This window comes from Pyrus communis, chromosome 8 (genome assembly GCF_041283825.1).
Source record: "Pyrus communis isolate YQ-2024b chromosome 8, ASM4128382v1, whole genome shotgun sequence".
NCBI classification, from domain to species: Eukaryota; Viridiplantae; Streptophyta; class Magnoliopsida; order Rosales; family Rosaceae; genus Pyrus; species Pyrus communis.
The window spans coordinates 17,399,279-17,420,527 of NC_142572.1; the positions used below are offsets into that span (position 1 = coordinate 17,399,279).

General features: G+C 39.3%; 3 protein-coding genes across 8 annotated transcripts; 1 reads left to right on the forward strand and 2 right to left on the reverse strand.

Moving 5' to 3' along the window:
- The first annotated feature begins 3,010 nt into the window (after positions 1 to 3,010).
- On the forward strand, positions 3,011 to 11,413 carry LOC137717658 (kinesin-like protein KIN-4A). 6 transcript variants are annotated; one of them, XM_068457081.2, is made up of 26 exons: positions 3,011 to 3,719; positions 4,422 to 4,568; positions 4,680 to 4,829; positions 4,915 to 5,165; positions 5,471 to 5,658; positions 5,744 to 5,868; positions 6,028 to 6,064; positions 6,169 to 6,260; positions 6,384 to 6,494; positions 6,707 to 6,826; positions 7,005 to 7,098; positions 7,311 to 7,426; positions 7,522 to 7,620; positions 7,700 to 7,810; positions 7,915 to 8,031; positions 8,112 to 8,192; positions 8,560 to 8,631; positions 8,775 to 8,868; positions 9,100 to 9,131; positions 9,220 to 9,317; positions 9,403 to 9,501; positions 9,663 to 9,884; positions 10,002 to 10,164; positions 10,249 to 10,419; positions 10,513 to 10,823; positions 10,933 to 11,413. In XM_068457081.2, exons 1-25 carry the CDS (start codon positions 3,600 to 3,602, stop codon positions 10,723 to 10,725), a joined length of 3,123 nt encoding a protein of 1,040 aa, XP_068313182.1. In that variant the 5' UTR covers positions 3,011 to 3,599; the 3' UTR covers positions 10,726 to 10,823; positions 10,933 to 11,413. The 6 variants fall into 6 exon arrangements, with proteins under 6 accessions (XP_068313182.1, XP_068313183.1, XP_068313184.1 ...); XM_068457082.2 differs by having other exon boundaries at positions 3,126 to 3,719; positions 7,314 to 7,426; XM_068457083.2 differs by having other exon boundaries at positions 3,136 to 3,719; positions 10,002 to 10,119.
- Positions 11,414 to 11,480: 67 nt separating this feature from the next.
- On the reverse strand, positions 11,481 to 13,495 carry LOC137717659 (uncharacterized). Its single transcript, XM_068457085.2, has 2 exons — positions 13,196 to 13,495; positions 11,481 to 12,267 (listed from the first exon to the last, which is right to left on the reverse strand). Exons 1-2 carry the CDS (start codon positions 13,352 to 13,354, stop codon positions 11,893 to 11,895), a joined length of 534 nt encoding a protein of 177 aa, XP_068313186.2. The 5' UTR covers positions 13,355 to 13,495; the 3' UTR covers positions 11,481 to 11,892.
- A 1,393-nt stretch (positions 13,496 to 14,888) lies between these two features.
- LOC137718534 (putative inactive receptor kinase At5g67200) lies at positions 14,889 to 18,484 on the reverse strand. The gene is made up of 2 exons (XM_068458086.2): positions 16,870 to 18,484; positions 14,889 to 15,610 (listed from the first exon to the last, which is right to left on the reverse strand). The coding sequence occupies exons 1-2, from the start codon at positions 18,326 to 18,328 to the stop codon at positions 15,012 to 15,014; spliced, it is 2,058 nt and encodes a 685-aa protein (XP_068314187.2). The 5' UTR covers positions 18,329 to 18,484; the 3' UTR covers positions 14,889 to 15,011.
- Positions 18,485 to 21,249: the final 2,765 nt, after the last annotated feature.

Consider the following 21,249-nt stretch of genomic DNA (forward strand, 5'->3'; position numbering starts at 1 on the left):
CGAAAGATCACGGGTTTAAGTCGTGAAAACAACCACTTTACAAAGTAAGGATAAGGATATGTACGATAAAATTCCTTCCTTCCCTCCCCCGACGAAAAACAAGAATCCTTGTTGGCTTAGGATCCCTCTTATTTGTCCACATTATGCCATGGGACTGTACACATTTGTGTTCAAACTACTGTACTGCAAATTCCTACAAAAATGGAAAAATGACATTATATCTCAGTTTTGGCCCACCAAAAAAAATGTTTCGCACGCTGCAGAATATGGGGTGGTGCCATGGATTTCTGACTAGGATAATCTAGCCGACCTCCTTTGTCTAAAACATTTCATGTTTTATATGTATGTATTGGATATTTTGATCCCGATTTCCATGTTTGGTTCTTTGATTTGATCAATTTAACCTAATAATACAACTATCACAATCTCAGTTTTCCGTTAAGGTTGATTGCGCTTTTAAAAAAGTAAAGTTGAGTCTATTGACTATATTTCGACATTTTTTGTGTCATTAACCCTAATATCGACATAAGTTGAGACTTAAACCCTAATATCAAAGTTTATGCGTAAATCCTAATATCAAAGATGTACTAACAACAAATTTGCATTTTTAAATCAATATCTACCATCAAAATCAGAATGCAAACGTTCAATAATTCTTACCTTTGAAGCCATTGGCTCTTTCTCATCTACTTTGGAACAGTTTCTTTAAATCCATCAAAATTTATAAATCAACAATGCAACCACCCCGAGGGCTTTTAACCCCTGCCTAAGTAATGTGCATTACTGTTTACCAGACTTTAGACTGCTGAAGCTGTTCGACCACGATCATGCAAACGCTATCGCTAATAGTACAAAGAGAAACTTGCATGTAATGTGTTAAATTTTTTTTCATACTCTCTCGAGTCTTGTTTTTGTATTTTCCATCACACGAAAAAAGATTTAAATACAAAATCTTGGATGCATACGTGCATGACTAAATGCTTCTTCAAAGAGATTTAAGTAGGCCTATGAAGCTTCACAGTTCTCTGGGATTGGCTTTGGGCTTTTCCTGCACAACTTAGGTGGAAGGTGAATAAGGCCCCCTTCCCCGGGAAGGGGGGATGCATACGTGCATGACTAAATGCTTCTTCAAAGAGATTTAAGTAGGCCTATGAAGCTTCACTGTTCTCTGGGATTGGCTTTGGGCTTTTCCTGCACAACTTAGGTGGAAGGCGAATAAGGCCCCCTTCCCCCGGGGGGGCAGGGGGCGGCGAGCCATCAGTGAGATATCACTGTAGAAGAGCTTGAATTTTAACCTTGTGCCATGACCTACGGGCCATTAAGTCCTTTGTGGTGAAATTTGTTTGATTTAGACTCATAATTGAAAATTCTGTCAAACTCTCTGCTAATTATTAGCATGCTGGCCACACAGATGAGCCTAAACCAGAACTATTCATTAATTATTAGAACGTGGGCTGACACGTGAGGTTGACTTTATATTTTTAGCCTCACATGTGAACTTCATATGCTAATAATTAACAGAGAGTTGACGAATTTTTTAACTTTGAACCTAAATCGTAACTGAGCTCACCGCATGAGCTTAAATTCTAATATATATATTTTTATAATAAAGACTATTTTCTGACAATCATATCACTACGCATATTAATCCCATTAAGCCATTTAAGTATGAACTATAAATAGGAGACGATGCGCTGGCTTTTTTAAGAAGTCACACCGGAACATGCTCCCTTGAAGTGAGTTTTTTTTTTTTTTTCTTAGCTGCCACAAAATCTGTAAAATGTTGGGACCATCATCATCGGGGTCTATGAATGTGTGTTGTGTTCCGAGCCCGAGCCATCTGACTGGAGAGAGCGTGGGGCCCAGCAGGGTTATGGACTCTAAATTGCCATGTGATGTGGGAGACCACCAGCTGGCTGCGTCTAATTTGTGTGGGACTGTCCTTTCCGTCCACTCGCTTTACTCCACCGGGTCCTCCCTAATGCCTCCTACTACCGCCTTTCACACTCGATCGCCCCCCATTGTCTATAGACGCACTTGGCCTGCTGTGCCCCCTAGATATAAGATTTGGGACATTTGTCAATGTTCAGGCTCCGCGTATTAATAACTGTACACGTGTTATAATTAGAATGAATTTGTTATTTAAAGATAACTTTGACGTTAATCGTCCGAAGCATGAATTGTTTATTTTTTACAAGAATTATATTTTGTATGAGTTGTCCATGTGCCTGTGAGTATTTTTTTGGTAAATGAGGGTGAGGAAAAGATCGTGCATGTGAGTATTTGATCCTTGACTTTTATCATCTTCTCAAAGAGTTTGTTAATGTTTGACAAAAAGAAAAGGAGTTTGTTAACTTCATTCGCTCTTGTGAACTATGTTTTCTGCGTCTTCATTAAATGTAGACAAATAACCGTGGTATAAGACCAACTCCAATGGTGGGCTAAAAGCCAAATTACCTCCCAAAAGTTTCCTCCAAACCCACTCCAACCCAAGGGGAAATTTTGGGGTAAATGCTGAATGTTAAACCAATGCCAAATTCCCCCCAAAATTTAGCCCAGAAATCGGAGTGGACTCCACCCAATATTTATCGGAATTTAAATTTTTTTAGATTAAAATATTCATAAAATTAATTTACGATAGTCTACATATTTATTTTTATTTTAAATTTAATTTAACAAAAAAAAAAGCCTAAGTTCATTCTTTAATAATCCCGGATTAAAATTTTAGGTTAGAACGATTGAAGTAGAAAAGTTGTTTCTGAGCTAAAAGCTAAATTTTTTGAGCTAAAAAATTTAGCTTTTAGCCTAACTATTGGAGATAGTCTAATAATAATTATTTCTGATTATATTTAACAAAAACAAAACTTAAAATACTTGTGTTATAAAAATATTTTACCTCGTCGAGAAACGAATACTTTTTCACATGTTCAGTTCCAAACTAGCCCCTTTCATTCTAGTTTGCCCAAACTCCGATTAATAAAAGTTGAAGACTCAGTGTCACGTGGCTCCTGTGGCTAGAGTACGCTGTTGGCCGTCGCTTTTACTTACCAAATTCTCGCCCCAAAACGGCACCGTCAAACCAACCCATAACAGAAAAAGGGCAAAAGTGACAAATCACACCCGGAACAGTCCCTCGCGGTATGGAGTGCGACGAGAGAGGAGAGACCGTTGCAAAAGCAGAAGAAGGGGCATTTTGGGAAAGAGTGGGACGAAAGTTTGGGGAAGGGGGGAACTGTGTGAGTAGTGAAGCGGAAGGAAAATGATAGTGGTGGTTGTCCCCCCAGCAAGCAGTTGCCCGCCCATTTCCCCAACTACCCTTACGGTCCCCATTTTTCTCGTACTATTTTTACTTTCTCTCTCTAACACTCCTTCCTCACAACCAGCTGTTCAGCTTTCTCTCTCTCCTCTCTCTCTCTCCTTTTCTTTTCTGGTTCTTGTAGTTGTCGTTTCACTTTCCAAGTCTCTCAAATTCTCTCCCAATTTCTCAGGCAATGAGAACGGTTTGATCTCTCTCTCTCTCCTCCTGAATTGAATTCTCCAAGTGTCTCTCTCTGTGTCTTTCTCTCTCTCTAGCTATCTGGCTATCTTCCCCTGTGGCAATGGAAGCAGCAGGGGAGGATTGCTGCGTCAAAGTGGCGGTGCACATCCGGCCGCTCATCGGTGACGAGAAGCTTCAGGGGTGTAAAGACTGCGTCACTGTCGTCCCTGGGAAGCCGCAGGTACTCCCTCCGCGCTTTCACTCTCAGCCATTAATTCTACTGCAGTCTCTCTCTCTCTCTCTCTAAGTAACTAATTGTGTTGTAGATTAACTAACTGAATTCGAAGAATCGATCTTTTGGGAGATCTAGATCCAAATGTGCTTACTGGGTGAGCATCAGGATTGCATGCTTCACTTGGCAATTCATCTACTTTATTTATTTTTTTAGTAAACAATTCATCTACTTTATTGAGTTGTAGAATTGTGTAGAACTGGGAGTTATTTGATTCGAGCGATATTCTAATTCAATCTAAACTACGGGGTTGGGGATTTGATCACACTCTCGAGCCAACTTAGAACTGGGAATTATTGATTGGTTGACATTGGGAGCTAATGAGTAATATCTACATTTTCTTTCATTTCAATCCCGAAAACTCGTGACTTTTCATGGAAATCAAAATTTCTTTATCGGGTTTGTTAATATTTTGGAAGTTTTTCTGTTGGTTTTAATCATTTATGAGCAAAAAGGACCTCTTTTTGTGAAATTAAATAAATTCTCTTAATTTGGTATTTTAAGTGTATATGTTGGGTTTCAATCTTATGTACTCTCGGATTACTGGACATTTCAAGGTTCTTAACACCTTGATCAATGCTGACACATGCAACGGATCAAAAGCATGAGTATTTATGTTTAATCTCCATGCTGATTGCGACAATGCTGCAGGTACAAATAGGCACGCATTCGTTTACTTTCGATAATGTGTATGGGAGTACGGGTTCCCCCTCATCTGCAATGTTTGAAGAACGTATCGCTCCACTGGTTGATGGTTTGTTTCATGGATATAATGCTACCGTCCTAGCTTATGGTCAGGTAGTTATATTTTTCGCGGAGAGTGAGATTGCGTGTCTGCAGTTTACACTCATTTGTTAAGCTTTCTTACAATTTACTGGCCTATGGGTTAACCTTTTAAATCTACTGCAGACGGGTTCTGGAAAAACATATACCATGGGCACTGGTTTTAGAGATGGTTGCCAATCGGGAATTATCCCGCAAGTTATGAATGTATTGTTCAGCAAAATTGAAACTTTGAAGCATCAAACTGAATTCCAGCTGCATGTTTCTTTTATTGAGGTTTGTCAAAGTGTACACCATGGGACTATTTGTTATGTACCTGCGTTGCATTACTGAAATCTAACTTGGAGATTTTGATGCACAGATTCTAAAAGAAGAAGTACAAGACTTGCTCGATCCTAGTTTTTTGAGCAAACCAGAAGGTGCAAATGGGCATGTGAAAGTAGCATCCCCTGGAAAGCCACCAATACAAATTCGAGAATCATCAAATGGTGTTATTACACTGGCCGGATCCACTGAACTCAGTGTTAGTACACTAAAAGAAATGGCTGCTTGCCTCGAACAAGGATCGTTGAGCAGGGCAACAGGGAGTACAAATATGAACAATCAATCAAGGTAAACTATGTGCCTTCCTTTTCATTTAAGTTATATGTATTTCTCCTTAACTGTGGAATGTACACCAACTGGTAATAGTTCTTCGCTACGTGAAAAGGACTTAGTTTTTTTCCAAATTTTTTGTTAAATGCGTAAAGACAATATTATTTTACTTGTAATGCTTGAGAAGGAGTTGGTATGTTTTTTTATTTTTAATTTGTTTTATTATCATCTGTCTGAGATTCTATTGTCTTCCACAATGGATTCTTCAGTATGTGCCAGTGGTTTCAGCTAATGACTCGTTCCTTTTCTTTTTATGTTTATAGTCGTTCACATGCCATCTTCACCATTACATTAGAGCAAATGCATAAGGTCAACTCGGCATGTAATGGAAACAACGGTCTTAATGAGAGTATGAACGAAGAATATCTATGCGCCAAGTTGCATTTAGTAGATCTTGCTGGGTCTGAGCGAGCCAAGAGGACAGGTTCCGATGGCATGCGTTTTAAGGAAGGTAAATGTCATTATCTCTCAGTTTTTGTATCTAAAGTGCATTTCTGTTATACATTTTCATGTGAATATTCTTTTATATTAAGCAGGAGTTCATATTAATAAGGGTCTTCTTGCCCTTGGGAATGTTATCAGTGCACTTGGTGATGAGAAGAAGCGCAAAGAAGGTCTTCACGTGCCTTATCGAGATAGCAAACTTACTCGGCTTTTGCAGGTTTGGTTCCATTAAAAAATTTGTAAAACTTTGTGGTAAAGTGTTTGACAAAATGTTCTTGACTAAAATTATACCAAATAAAATGTCCATGAAGCTCCTATGAACTTTTTCTGTTTTTATTATATTTCAAGTTTATACTAAATATAATGATTTTTGCAGGATTCGCTTGGTGGTAACAGCCGAACTGTTATGATAGGTAACTTTGTTAGGTTAGAAAGTTTAGTTTTGCTTAATGACATGATACATGATACCTGTCTTCATGATACATGATACTACCATGTTTTTCCTTATATCATACAGCCTGTATCAGTCCTGCTGATATCAATGCTGAGGAAACCCTGAACACGTTAAAGTATGCAAATCGAGCTCGCAATATCCAAAATAAGCCTATCGTAAGTTGTTCAGAATAAGTGCTTATTCATGGTTTTCATTCAGAGTCGTTACCATTGTAGATACAGAATTTCTGCCTTTTGTAACGGTGCCATTTATGTAGCTTTTCTGATTTGTTGTAACAGGTAAATAGAGATCCCATGTCCAATGAGATGCTAAAGATGCGCCAACAGCTAGAGTTTTTGCAAGCTGAACTTTGTTCACGTGGAGGAGGATCTTCTTCTGGTGAAGTACAGGTACGACTTCTTTGAAGCTTTATGTCTGATTTTTTCCATTCACAGTCAGAGTTACCCAGCTGTATTATAGCCACTATTGTTATATGAAAGGAAAACCGCAAATGATAAAACTGTGAATAATGTTTTTGTTCCTAGGATAGATGTAATTGTTATTTCTTTCATATCTTAGGTATGAATATATAATTTTCTAAGTGATTTTACCAATTATCTAGGTTCTTAAGGAAAGAATTACTTGGCTTGAAGCTGCTAATGAGGATCTTTGCCGGGAACTTCATGAATACCGCAGTAAATGCAATGGTGTAGAGCAGTGTGAAAGAGCTTCTCAATATGTGGTACACGCCCTAGTAGACATTGACACATTTCTTTCATCTTGTTTCTTTCAAGTACTAATATATTTAATTTTGACTTGTAACTTGTCTTGGTTTCTTATTTCACTTTGTAAAAGTATATATTGAGCGAATATGGTCAGCTAGAAAGATACATTTACAAATCTAAAACATCATTTTACAGGATGGTAGCCCCTGCTCTGTAAAAAGTGATGGCCTAAAAAGGGGTTTGCAAAGTTTAGAATCGGCGGACTATCAAATGGGTGAAGCAATAACAGGTATCACTTATCTCTCGTTCAGGACTTTGCCAACAACAGTTAATTCATGATTAAGTCATCTGCAAGTGTGTAAATTTTGTTGTTTTTGTTGTACTATGCATGTAAGCACCTATAGGCTAGCTCATGTGCATCGGTAGTGTTGGGGATGTTCTTTAAAATGAAGATGTTTTTACTTAAAGCTATTTTATATACGGTAGGATTTTCTATGCTAGCAGGTGATTCCCAGGACATTGATGAAGAAGTAGCAAAAGAATGGGAGCACAACCTTCTGCAAAATACCATGGACAAAGAGCTGCATGAATTGAATAAACGTCTGCAGCAAAAAGAGGTACCATTTGCGTGTGTGTATTGCTTTGTGTTAAATCAAAATCAAATTAATGTCTTCTCAGAGTTTGTGTAACATTGCATTTGACGTTGGTGCAGTCGGAGATGAAATTTTTTGAAGGGTCCGACACTGAGGCACTCAAGCAGCATTTTGGAAAGAAAATTTTGGAATTAGAAGATGAGAAAAGAACTGTGCAGGTTACATAAAGCCTTTATACTCGATGGTCTTATTATTGAGGGAACCGATATTCAAGTTTGTTCTTGTTTTGTGCTGCAGCAAGATAGGGACCGTTTGCTTGGTGAAGTTGAAAATCTTTCTGCCGGTGATGGACAACCACAAAAGTTGCAAGATGTTCATACCCAGAAGTTAAGGGCACTTGAGGGACAGGTAACCATATTTCTTCTTATGACTGGATCGCTATTTCTCTTTGGATAAGCAGTGGACTTCGTTGTAATCCAATTGTGGCATCTTATTTGATGTTTTTATACCAGATTTCAGATCTTAAGAAGAAACAAGAGAGCCAGGTTCAACTTTTGAAGCAAAAACAAAAAAGTGATGAAGCAGCAAAGCGGCTGCAAGATGAAATCCAGTCTATAAAGGCACAGAAGGTTTAGACTCATCACTCATATTTTTTTCCTATTAAGGCTAATATTTTCTCTGCATCTACTGATATTATTTTAAATAATAGGTTCAACTGCAACAAAGGATAAAACAAGAAGCAGAACAATTTCGGCAGTGGAAAGCCTCTCGAGAGAAGGAAGTGCTGCAGGTATTTCCTTCCTTTCTTTTTCTTTTTCCACTGAACTTTTAAAGTTAAATGGAAGCTCACAAGTGGATTTTCATTTAAAAGGAAACATGTATTCTATGAATTATTATTCTGTATTAATTAATCTATCCGATGTAGTGAGCGCGAATTGGAAATTGCAGTACGACGTAGAACCCAATTACCTGTATATTTACTTATTTAGTAGTATATGTGTGTCTATAATTTTTATGAAGTGTAAGCACTTTATATTTGTATTTACAACGGTAGAGGGTGGAAATGAGTGCGTCCATGTTTTAATTATTTTCTAGTCTGAATTGGATTTCCTCTATTACTTTTTGCTCCCAACTTTGATTTACGTTTTCTATAATAGCTACGGAAAGAAGGCAGGAGAAATGAATATGAAAGACATAAGCTGCAAGCGTTAAATCAACGCCAGAAAATGGTGAGTATATCTCAGTTGCTTATTTCCCTTATTAAGACCAAATCAAATTGGGAATATTATCTCAATTGCTGCCTTCATCACAAGCTCTTTGGTACGAGACATTGTATTATGGTAGTTGAATTAAATACTGTCCATACTTTCAGGTTCTTCAAAGAAAGACTGAAGAGGCTGCAATGGCTACCAAGAGGCTGAAAGAATTGCTAGAAGCTCGTAAATCTTCTGCTCGTGACAGCTCAGGTATGCCATTGCTGCCGTTCTGGACATTCGTTGCATTCATAATTGCATTTGTTATCTCCAAGGAGCTATCGAAATATGAAATTCACCTTCATATGTAATTACCAAGTTTCTAAAATTACCTCATCTGTGGAGAAATGCCTTTTTATAACATAGGGTCTTCACGCTTCACACTTCACAGCACAGGTCTTCTCCTTTAATGTTAAACTTTCTAATTGTGTAAACTTTTACCAGTTGTTGCCAATGGAAATGGGACACATGTACAGGTAATGGTCTTTGATTCCTCTTCTTTTCGTTCGATTTCTGTTCTACCCTTTGGATTTTGAATCATTCTAACTCAAGTTGAACCACTAGGGCAATGAGAAATCCCTGCAACGGTGGCTTGATCATGAGCTTGAAGTTATGGTGAATGTACATGAAGTTCGTCATGAATATGAGAAACAAAGTCAAGTGTACGCATAAATATATGTTTGTTTCATACTGCATTTATGAGATATATTTTTGGAGATTTTAATTATAAAAAGCTGTGATATCCAGACGAGCTGCACTGGCAGAAGAGTTGGCCATGTTGAAGCAATTAAACGAATTTGCTTCAAAGGGCCTTAGTCCTCCAAGAGGAAAGAATGGCTTTGCCCGGTATGTTTGATGTTAAACACTTACGTATTTATAATTCTGTCATCTTCCACATTTTATAGTTTGCAATCTGATGTAATGGTTAACATGAAACATATAGAATCATAGAAAATTAAAATTCCTCTCTCTCTCTGGTGGTTTATTTATGTATTTTGTTTGTTCAGAGCATCCTCCATGTCACCTAACGCACGAATGGCCAGAATATTGTCACTTGAGAACATGCTTAGCATAACATCGAACTCAATAGTAGCAATGGCATCACAACTTTCAGAGGCAGAAGAACGGGAGCGTGCCTTTACCAACCGTGGGCGTTGGACTCAATTGCGCTCAATGGCAGATGCAAAGAACTTGCTTCAATATATGTTCAATTCTCTTGCAGATACAAGGTTTTTTTTTTTTTTTTTTTTTTTTTTTTTTCTTTTTTGACCTAATGTTCTGGTGTGGTTTTACTTTACCTTTTGTTTTTGTTATGGAATTCTAAGTATCATTTCACATGTTGACAGGTGCCAATTGTGGGAGAAAGAAATGGAAATCGATGAAATGAAGGAGCATCTCAAAGAACTCGTAGGTTTGTTGCGGCAGAGTGAGACACGAAGAAAGGAAGTTGAGAAGGAACTGAAGGTGAGAGAGCAAGAGGTTGCAACTGCATTGGCAACAGCTGCCTCGGTGAGAATATTAGTCATTGTTGTACTCTTCTTAACCTTGGCTCAAGTATGTGAAGGATTTTCTGTATATCTTTGTTACTTTTAGGCTGTCCATGATCAGGAGAACTCACACAATTCACTGAAACACTTTGCTGATGACACGAATGGTCCCTTGTCCCCAATCTCCGTGCCAGCACAAAAACAGCTGAAATATACAGCAGGCATTGCCAACGGCTCAGTCAGAGAATCGATAGCTTTCATAGATAAGACACGAAAGGTCAATTTCATCCTCCTTTAAATTTTAGAGTTGTGACTTGTTTTCTGTTTTTGGCTTGGAAAACTAAGAAAGTGGGAGTTTCTGTTATTACAGATGGTACCCATCGGGCATTTGCCAGCGAAAAAAGTCGCAGTTATAGGGAAATCTGGGAAGCTATGGAGGTGGAAGAGGAGTCATCACCAGTGGTTAGTCCAATTCAAATGGAAATGGCAGAAGCCTTGGAGACTCTCGGAATGGATTAGGCACAGCGATGAAACTATCATCAGGTCCAAACCTCGCTTACAAGCTCGGTCAAATGTGATGTAATGTTCTGCAGTCATCTGCCTATTGTTGCCCAAATTTCATCCTTGGCCTATAAGCATTGTCCCAACGCATAGCATAGGGAAACCAAGAATCAAGTACAGGTACTATAATGTCACACAAATTCTGATTGAGAATCTCATGTCATCGAAATTACTTGTTCAACAAGATAACTTAGCACATCGATTAATTTGACTGTTTTGAATACTGCAGTGTGCTATAAGTAGCTGTTGAGGATCTTTGCTACTGTCAAGGATGGGATCATTATGGAAAGCATGGGGTTTTTATTGAAAGTTTTGGAATGGTTACTGCGCTCGGAGCATCTTGTAAATTTGTGTTGATGCTGCCGATGATATACTGTGTAGTTAGAAGATGACGCAATGGTGCAAGACTGCAACTGGTGATATACTGGTGAACGGAGAAATCGAGCGAGCTGTGTAATGTTATAGTACATTTCTGTTGATAACAACACAACATGAGAGGAAACATCCTTCGAGTTTCAGAAATATGTATAAAAGGTCTCCGTCGTTTTCTTTTTTAGAATGTCGTTTGCGTGTAGCGTTTTCTGTTGCATCAAAGTTTTCGACGAAAGGGAAAACTCTTTTGTAGATTATTTTTTTTCCTTGTGTAAACACTGCAAGAGATTGCTTCTATTGTATGCATATCTGTAATAAAACAAATGGAATTGAATGAACTTCGCCGTCTTCTTTCCCTTTTCATTTATATGGCATTCGAAGATAACCCAAACTACAAGTTGAGGCTGTTTGAAAGTTCCCTTGAAACGTATGAAATCATTCTTGGTTTGATGTAGCCGCGTAAGCCGAAGCAATAAGAAAAGCTTCGGTAGGGCAGCTCTCACATCAGATAAGATCAGCATGGGGTTGATGGGACCAAAATACAGGTATTACAAGATTCTGTATTAACCATACAAGGGAATGCATTTTATCGATGTACTCCAAACCAACCGATACACAATCTCAACATCCTTAACCAAAATATTCATATATTCGACTTGCTGCTAGTCTATACCTGACAATGCTGACCATTTGAGAGGAGCTGGAACCAGTAGTAGCTACTCTGGAGACTCACAGAAGTTGAATAATAGTACAGAATCACACGCGTTGAGAGTAGCATTGCAGAAGTGGGCTTGTATCCATTCTAGGAGCGTGCAAGTCAAGTTTGGCAGCACCAGTATGCGTAGTGCTCGTCTTTGCGGTGATTGCTAACAAGACCTCCGCATTGTAAACAAATGAAGCTACTCCCATCTGAAAATGCATCCAAAACAATCTGCATCCTGCCAGTTTCCGCCAGTATGGAACTTCCTTGACCATCAGGTCCAAGACCAACCGATGGACCACCCACGTTATGTGCTGCTTCTGGTTCAGTCTTCAAAGGATGAGCTTCGGCAATTGCACATTCGGCAAACAAAGAAGCTAGTTGATCAGCAGCAGCGCTTTCTTGCAATCTACTTCTGTACAGCTCACGAGCACGATGCAAGGACTGAAATACAGCCTCGTCCCCACCTCTTGTTCTCATTGCCATAACAACCTGTTCCAAAAACAAAATTAGCATGTGATGAAGGTTCTCAATGGACACTGCTTCTCTTGATTCTAAGGCTTCTAACAACATACACATGTCATCCCTTCGTAGCAGCTCAATGATTTAACGTTAAACGTAAATGCAGAAGCATCTACATACATTCATTAGACATCTATTGGCGGTACCAACGTCTAGACAGGACTTCATCACACCAGCCTAAACCCCACTGAGATAAAATAAGCAAATGATAAACAGTACATCCCTCTATATCAACCATTCGGGCAAATCCCAAATGCGAGGAAAATCCTAAATGCAACGTTGACTTTGGTGTCATGAATTTATTAGATAACATTTGGATGTGAATTCGTAGTGTGATCGAACAATCAGACGTTATTAGTCAAAAACCGTGAAATGAATTCTCTAGCCAAGAAGCTTAATCTTTGTTCAAGAACCCCTTGAAGGCAGTGCTTCGCAATCTCCAAAATCATGACACTAACGCCATAACTATCGACCAACACTACCATTTTGTCAATCTTTAAGTAATAAGTACTAGACCACTAAGGAGTAAGATAATTATCTTTCCTCATCCAACTATCTACGCGAATCGCTCCTGTTTAGCTTCGAAAATCCTAGATATGCTAACATGAAAATTCACTTTTGTTCCAATTTATAAGCACTATATAATGTTCTCTTTATAGTTTACACATTCATACATGATTCCAATCATTTCTCAACAAAAAAAAAAAAAAAAAAAAAAAATCAGTACAAAATTGGCAGGCAAAATAGTATAAACCCTAAAATTCAAAACACAGTAACAAGAATTAAATAAATGTCACTCAATTTCTATGAACGATGCGAATCAAACCGAAGAAAAATTGGAGGAAGCTGATAAATTATAAAAACAAATAAACAAGAAAATGATGAAGTTGAAGATTACCGCTTGGAGGGCCTGGGAAGGCTTGCCTTGATTGAGGAGCTGGCGAGACAATGTGAGCAAGTCCCTGGCGACGTCACCTTGGCCGGTGCTGGACGGCAGCTCCGGCCGCCCAGCCGCCGTCGTCTCCACCTCCATTATCTCCATATCCGTATGGTTCATGTTGGCATTCTCTAATCTCCAAATTGTACGCCGATTTCGTATTTGGGTTTTAATTTTTATAGTCGGAAATGTTTGACGAAAGAAAGCTGGAGGTTTCTAGCAAATTCTTCAGGTTAAAGATGTCGGCCTTCTCGCCATCTCTCTTTCTCTCAGAGCGATCCCAGATGTTTTGATGTTGTGGGCTTTCATTTCAGATCCTTTCATTCTGGCCTTTTTGTTTATTGGGCTTCTTGGACCCATAACAGCTTCTAGTCCAATACACATTTTCAAGCAATTCTTTTTTGGCTATGTTCCTTTAAATTCCTCACTTTGGTATCTGAGATTTGAAATCAATAGAATTGGTCACTGAGTTCATCTACCATCAATCATTTTGGTTCTTTCGTGAAAAATCTCCATTTAATATGGATAAAATGACAAAATTATCAAATCATTTTGGCTCATTATTTATTAAATTGAGAGTATTCTTGTTATTTTGGTCTTTATTGAACAAAATTTTAGCGAAATGACCAAAATGATTGATGAATGACAAACTCAAGGACCACTCTTATTGATTTCAAATTGTAGGGACCAAAGTGAGGAGTTATGCCAATCTCATAAACCATTTTGGCTAACACGGCCTTCTTTTTTTTTGGGAGGTTGGGGGGGGGGTGGTGGGGAGTTCGATGGAGTAGAATTTTCTCCCCTCCACCCTCATTTTTCTCTTTGTTTTTCTTTCTATAAAGAAGTAAACACAAGATGTTAATGTAGTATAATAGTGACGGTTCAAATAGAGGAGAAGGGAAATAGAGAAGAATTTGAAGGGAAAAGAATCATACTTCATGTTTGACCACTTTTGTCCCACATCTAATCAACTTAGCAGCCAATTATGTTTGGGGCAAATATTGATGTTGAACCCACTAGTAGTGGATTGTTAGAAGGACACTATTTGGTTACTAAAAGTTCAACGGCCGCTCCTGCTAATGCCTAATCACATTTGGACACGTGTTCAATTTGTATTACAATTTCAATTATTTAGACATGCATCCAAATATAATTGAAATCTAGACGTATTCAAGTGAGAAATTCCCTATGACTTTGAGTGGGACCAAGGCAAAATTAGGTGGGTCCATTCATTCACCTGAGAGCTTGAGCAGAAGGGCGATGTGTGGGGCCTCAAGTGCATATATGAATCTTGAACGAAAAATAGCACGGATGTAATCAGTTGAAAACTTTCGACCAAAAACAAAAATCAGTTGAAAACACAATCATACGCTGCATTCATGTTCACCACCTAATTTCTCTGAACTATAGTTAACTCTTCATCAATTGAATTTACAACTTGTTAGACTGTCTCTGCACTCACACAGCTGACAGTCCTTGTCATTACCTTATAATTTATGACAAGTCCGACAACCAATCATTCATACACCTTCCTTGTAGCAGTATCTCAACCCAATTAAACATTATGACGTGTTTGAACTTTCTCACTAACAGTTCTTGAATGATTTGAGATACCGCAATAGTGACGTTATGGTTTCAGTTTTCACAAAGAAAGTGGCAGTGCAAAAGTGACCATTAATAATTAATTTATCATAATCATGTGTGATGAATCTATTTCTCTCCTCTACAAAATAGTTAATACTCGTAGGCGATTGATCTAGTTAGCTACCATGTGTGTTCATCCCACTTCATTTTCAACCTCCTCCATGGATGATATTGTCTCCTCTTTAATCTCCTGTAACATCTTCAACACCTGCCACATGGTCGGCCTCTGCTCCGGTGAAGTTGAACTGCAAGCGATCGCCACCTCCAGCAGCATTGCCATCTTATCATGCCCATCATTTTGCTCATCTTCCCTCAAGGATCTTACCCATTTCATCGTATCATTGGGCGGCAAAACCAAGTGCTGTGATGGAGGCTTCCCTGTGAGAAGCTCCACCAACAAAATCCCAAATGCATAGACATCGGACTTTGAAGTTGGTTGCTGCTGTTGATCATGATGATCGTCATCATTTGATGAGTTCGTGCGAGCCTCTGGGGCTTTGTATGCAGCTGAATCTGGATCCTCCTCAGACGTTGGGGTAGTTGTGGCGAGAACAGAGAGGCAATAGTCGGTGAGACATGCTTCGAAGTCGGAGCCAAGTAGGACGTTAGTGGACTTGAGATTGCCATGGACAAGTCTCCATGCTTGGTGGATGTAAGAGAGGCCTTGTGCTACGTCCTCTGCTATTTTCAAGCATGACGTCCAGTGCAGCGGCTTTGCCCTAGTTGATTTTCCTGCAACACATTGATCATTAGAAACTTGGTTTAAGGTTAATCAATTAACGAAAGTATTTTATTTCAGTAAATTACTACCCTAAAAAACAAGAAAATGTAACGTTCATGCACATGTTGCATGCAACGCGTGTCCCACATTCACGATCATGTAGCAAATGTAAGACAGTCGAGCCATCAACAAGTGCCAGAGAGTTTTAGCCTTGAAAACACTAATGAGACATGTAATCTCAAAATGTAAATATGCCCGAAACCAAGAAACCATGTTCAATAGGACAACTCTCGCATTAAGTGAGGGAATCTTAAAACAGTAAGCAATAGGCTAATCAGACCAAATTAAGCAGTCAATTTTTGTTTTCTCAACTGACATTATGGAACCAGCCAAAAGAGGAGGAAGAAAAAATTGAGACATCCAAAATCTGTCAATTTCTTATGAGGAAAAGGTTAAGCAAGTAAATGTGACTTGGGATTGCAAGCCAACATACAATCAATATAAAAAGAGTGCATCACCATGATTCTGTGAACACTATACAAATATAATCATTATGTCAATTCCTAGAGAGAGACTACCCTACACCCTTCCCTTGGCATGTTACCGTGCCGTCTTATTGAAAAGTTAAAATACATGACACCGCATTATTAGTTTGAACCTCAACTCCAGGAATAGAAAAGTTAAAATACATGACACCGCATTATTAGTTTGAATCTCAACTCCAATTCCTGACGATGTCTTAATCAAAGGAGATTCTTAACCATCTAGAAACATGTCTATAAACACAAACAAAAATACAACTGGTTACTAAGCAGATTGTCCCATTTTAATCACAAGCAAGATTCTCGGCGTCGATAAAGCAAAGAGGTGAAGAAACAACCAAATCTAGTACAATCACCATGTTCTATAACCTAAAAAGCATGTAAACATAGGGAAAGGGATCCTCTAGATTTCTTTCTACTAATTCATCAAGTTCGGAAGTCCGAGCTATTGAAATTTGATCACATGAAACTTTTAAGTAGGCCTCTATATATATAATTATTGAATCAAATCCGATCCCCAAACTTGGTGAATTAGAAGACGAGATTTTGGGAGATCCCTTTCCTAAACATGGTACTAAAATGTTGTAGTTAAGTACGCTTACGTGTCAAACTCCTATTGGCTTCCCTAAATTCTTCATCCACAAAGTAGTCAAAGAATTGAACAACAGTCGAAGCGAGTCAACCCAACTCACTCGCTCACTCACTCAACTGAAAGATTTGAACATTACCGTGAACGAGAGAGAAGACGCTGCCGTTGGGCTGGTAATCGTACACCAGCAGCCGCTCGTCCTTCGCCTGAAAATACGCTCTCAGCGGCACCAGATTCGGGTGTCTCAGCGCACCCACCGACTCCAGATGCCGCTCGAACACCTCTCTGCTAGTCCCACCCAACTTCCCGGCATCGAGCCTCTTCACGCTCACTATCAGGCGGTTGTCCAGCACCGCCTTGTATGTCGTCCCGATGGTCCCCTTCCCCAGCAGCTCCGCCGACGCCCGCATCAGCTGGTCCAGCGAGTACAGCTGCGACTCGCCCGCGCAGAACATTAGGCTCCCGCTCTTCACTACTTGAATCCCCTGCGCCCTCTTCACCTTCTGCTCCAGCTCCTCCTCTATTTCCACCACCGCTGCCGCCGTATCCTCCGCTGCAGTTGGTCCCCCAGAATTAACGGCATTTCGGGTTTGGGAATTCCTCTGTTTCTTCACCGCGATTGCGAAACAGAGGAGCGAGCAGATCAGGACGAAGACGCCAGTGGAAAACCCGATAATGACGGCGGTTCTTCTTGGGATTTTATGACTCGGCTGAGTCAACTCAACGCCGTGGATATTTTCTGCACTGCTCTGCCCGAGCGCCCTCGTGGGCGGCGGAGCTTCGTGAACATGAGTTGCGCCGAAAAAGGGCCTCGTCCGGTTGCATTCCTTATTCACAATCTCGCCGCAGAGGCCTGGGTTCCACGAGAAGGATGATGCACCGAACCGCAGCAGAGTCGGAGTGACGGGGATTGCGCCGGTGAGGTTGTTTCCGGAGACATTGAATGTCTGGAGCGTGGACTGGTTTAGAGGCGGGACCGGTCCACTGAACCGGTTCCAATCCAGCCGGAGGTAGTACAGCCGGTCCAGACCGGTGATTAGAAATTTGGGTAGTGTTCCGGTGAGGTTGTTGTACGAGAAATCGAGGGTTCGGAGGCGGTGGAGGGAGGAGAGCGACGGCGGGAGGGAACCCGCGAAGGAGTTGTGGTCGAGGAAGAGGGTTTTGAGGTTGGTGAGTCCGGTGAGGTCTGGAAGCCGCCCGGTGAGCGAGTTGTTCTGCAGACTCAGGACTCTGAGCTGGTCTAACCGAGTCAGGGTGTCGGGCGCGAAAATGCCGCCGAGGTTTTGGGACTGGACTATGAGGCGGACTATTTTGTACCGGGCGGCGCATTGGACGCCAGTCCAGCGGCAGAAGGACTGGACGGCGGTGGCGTTGGAAGAGAATGGAAGGGCGCCGTGTAAATCCGCTTTGGATTTGAAGGCGACGAGGGAGAGCGCGTCGGGTGGGAGAGATGGTTGCGTGCCTGAAGGCTTAGAGGAAGTAACAGTGGAGGTGGATAGTGAGAGAAGAAGTAAAAAGATGTGCCATTTCTTGAACATTGTTGAAGAAACGGAGCGTAGCTGTGTGTGTCTGTGGTTTGTAATTTGCAGAGAAGGCATGGAGAAGAAGAGAGAGGGTGAGGGTGGAAGGAGAAGGTGACAAAAGCATGCAAGGAGCAGATGTCGGACTGCAAAGCCCAGAGTCACGTGAAAGTAAGTTCCCAAGGCCAGAGGGTAATATGGGTGAAGAGTTATGTGACAATATTTCAAACTAATCAATGAATAGTAATTACTTTTTTATCTCTACCTCTTAATAGATAATAAAATATTAATATTTTTTATATTCTAAGATAATAAAAAATAATTTTATTTTAATTTCGAATAAGATTTATAATCGATCTCATCATGTCCATGTGTTATTATCCGAAGGTATAATTTTTGTAGATCAATTTTGATAAAATTTTTAACTAATTATGTCGCACAACGTGTCCTTCCATGTTTAAAATTGTTGAAAATATTAAAATGTGGTGTAAGGTGGGAGAGAATGGTAAAGTATTTATAGAAGGAAAAAAAATAAATTTTTTTTAATTTTTTCGAATTTTTAATTTTTTTATTAACTTAATTAAGCTGAATGGTCAGATTACTAAAAAAATTTGAAATCCAACAGTACAAATTGTGACACGTGTTCCCCGAAACATTTCTGTTTTTTCTTTTCTTTTTTTAATTTTTAAAATGAAAAAAATTTGGATCGTTGATCTGGAAATCAAATGGTCAAGATTCAACTGCTACTTAGTGGGTTGCAGCATGGGCCCCACGGCCTGAAATCTTGTCAATAATGCGCCCCCACACGCGTGTGATATGCATGCGCCTAATGAAAAAAAAATTATAACGTGGTTGACGTCAACCTTGCATCACTTCTCCTCAGGCGCTCGGGTCTTGGACTTGTGCTTGAGCTCTCCCACAGGTTCCCCCTTAGCCCAATTGCCCGGATGGTCTAGCATCACTTTGGGAGGGATTGCAAATGGGGCTTGTCCACATGGCAAAAGAGCATGGTGGAAGTGCTTTCATACAACGGTATGTGAAAAATTTAAAAGAATAATATTTGGTTATTCAAAGATAAGTAGGAACTCCTACTCAAAATTTCTCAAAATTGTTCGTTGTCAATTTATAGAACTTCGTGTTTATAATCAAAACCATTCATCTTATAAAGATTGCATCTGCAAAAAATCAATTAAAACTAAGGTCATTTAGTCATCAAACTGTTTAAAAACAAATGAACAGTATTGGTAAAAGCATTACGAACTGTTTATGTATTTGCTAAAATAGATTGACTAAACGACCTTAATTTTAATTTTTTTTTTTTTTGCAGAGATAATCTTTACAATATGATTCATAATATTAATGGTTTTGATCATAAGCACAAAACTCTATGATTAAAACACTAAGAGTTTTGAATAGCAGTTCCTACTAGGGCTAGGTTCGGTCAGTTCGGTTTCGGTTTGGTCTTCCTCTAAAAAATGAAAAAATTTTGAAATATGAAATTTTAACATCTCCAACATAACATAAGAATTTCAACTATAATCGAAGACAATGAAAATAAACATTTAAAGTTTAAGTCTTCCAAAGTCCAAAGTCTAAACTTAAAATAAACATCAAAGTTTAAGTCTTCAAAAAGTTCAAATTTAAAATAAACATCACATAAGTCAAATAAACCTTCAAGGTTTCATCACTTCATGTCTTGTACAAATAAAATCTTCAAGTCCTCAAACTCAAGCTCAACACTTAGGCGACCTAGGAGGCAATATAGCATACTACCTTTGCTTTTATATAATCTTTCTATATAAAAGCAAAGGTAGGACGCACATGCAAAAGCTACGAATTGTCTTTCAAAAACCTGCAAAGGCTTAAACCCTTATACTACAACAGTACAAGTGTTGTCTTCTTATCAATCCAATTGTTCAATATCTGACACTCCAATTAAGCATGCTTCTGAAGGAAAACAATAAAGGCCGGTAGATATATAAACTTACAAATACAAAAGAGATGACAAAAACTCCTCTGTGATATCAAATGCCTAGAGACGGCACGAAGGAGTATATATCCAGTTATAGATAAGTTGTTGACAATTTTAAGTCCCATATGGGTTCCTCTCAGACTCCATGAACTAAGAATAAAAATTAGGTTTTTAGGGGCATATTTTTGTGAGTAAATTAAAAGAGAAGGATTTGGTGATATAAAATTGACCATTTCAATTATTTTCTGGGGCATATTTCTGTGGGTTTTGGCTTGGTTTCATGGCCTTAAAGTGAAAGCTGCAAAGAAAACCCTAGAGTGAAAGCTGCAAAACCAAATCTAGCATACCCAAAACAAATTGCAGAATCAAAATTTCTCACAAATTAATCAAACCTCAACTAATAGTGTTTAGAAATGAAGTTACCCAACCAAATCCAGCATACCCAAAACAAATTGCAAAACCCATGAAATTGAAAAGCTACAGAACCCATGAAAATTGAAAACAAAATCTGCAAAACGCATCAAATTGAAAACAAAATCTGTAGAGCATGAGAGAAATTTCCATGAGACTAACCTTGCAAAGGAAGGAAGTCGTGGGTAGAGACTCAAAACGACGAGAGGAAGTTGTAGGTCACGGCCACGGGTCACTGGGAGCGAGATTGAGAGTGAAATGGTGACACTTGCACGGTGAGATGTGAGATGAAGGAAGAAGAAGACGAAGAGGAAGAGTGGCGGAGTTGGGAGTGGGAAGGAGAGGGTCCAGAGTACAGAGGAGACGAAGCGGAAAGGGATCGATGTTATTGTTTACGGTTCCAGAATTCGGATTGAACGACGAACCAATACAATACTGAAGACTGAATGATGCCATTTCAAGGAAAAAAAATATCATTAATTTATACTTCGGTTCGGTTCGATTTTCGAACCCTAGAACCGAACCAAACTGAACCAGATTAGGTTCGATTCCGGTTTTTTCGGCCTCTGTTGGGTTTTACGGTTTGGTTTTTTTCAATTTCCAGTTTTTCAAACCC

Bases quoted from the DNA above. Each gene is read 5' to 3' on its own strand.
- LOC137717658 (XM_088698634.1), top strand. From the start codon at position 3,600: ATGGAAGCAGCAGGGGAGGATTGCTGCGTCAAAGTGGCGGTGCACATC. The intron at 5,166-5,470 runs GTAAACTATGTG...TTATGTTTATAG, and splicing joins AATATGAACAATCAATCAAG to TCGTTCACATGCCATCTTCA. The intron at 5,659-5,743 runs GTAAATGTCATT...TATATTAAGCAG, and splicing joins TGGCATGCGTTTTAAGGAAG to GAGTTCATATTAATAAGGGT.
- LOC137717659 (XM_068457085.2), bottom strand. From the start codon at position 13,354: ATGAACCATACGGATATGGAGATAATGGAGGTGGAGACGACGGCGGCT. The intron at 12,268-13,195 runs GTAATCTTCAAC...TTTTTGGAACAG, and splicing joins CTTCCCAGGCCCTCCAAGCG to GTTGTTATGGCAATGAGAAC.
- LOC137718534 (XM_068458086.2), bottom strand. From the start codon at position 18,328: ATGCCTTCTCTGCAAATTACAAACCACAGACACACACAGCTACGCTCC. The intron at 15,611-16,869 runs GTAATGTTCAAA...AATGTGTTGCAG, and splicing joins CGTCTTCTCTCTCGTTCACG to GAAAATCAACTAGGGCAAAG.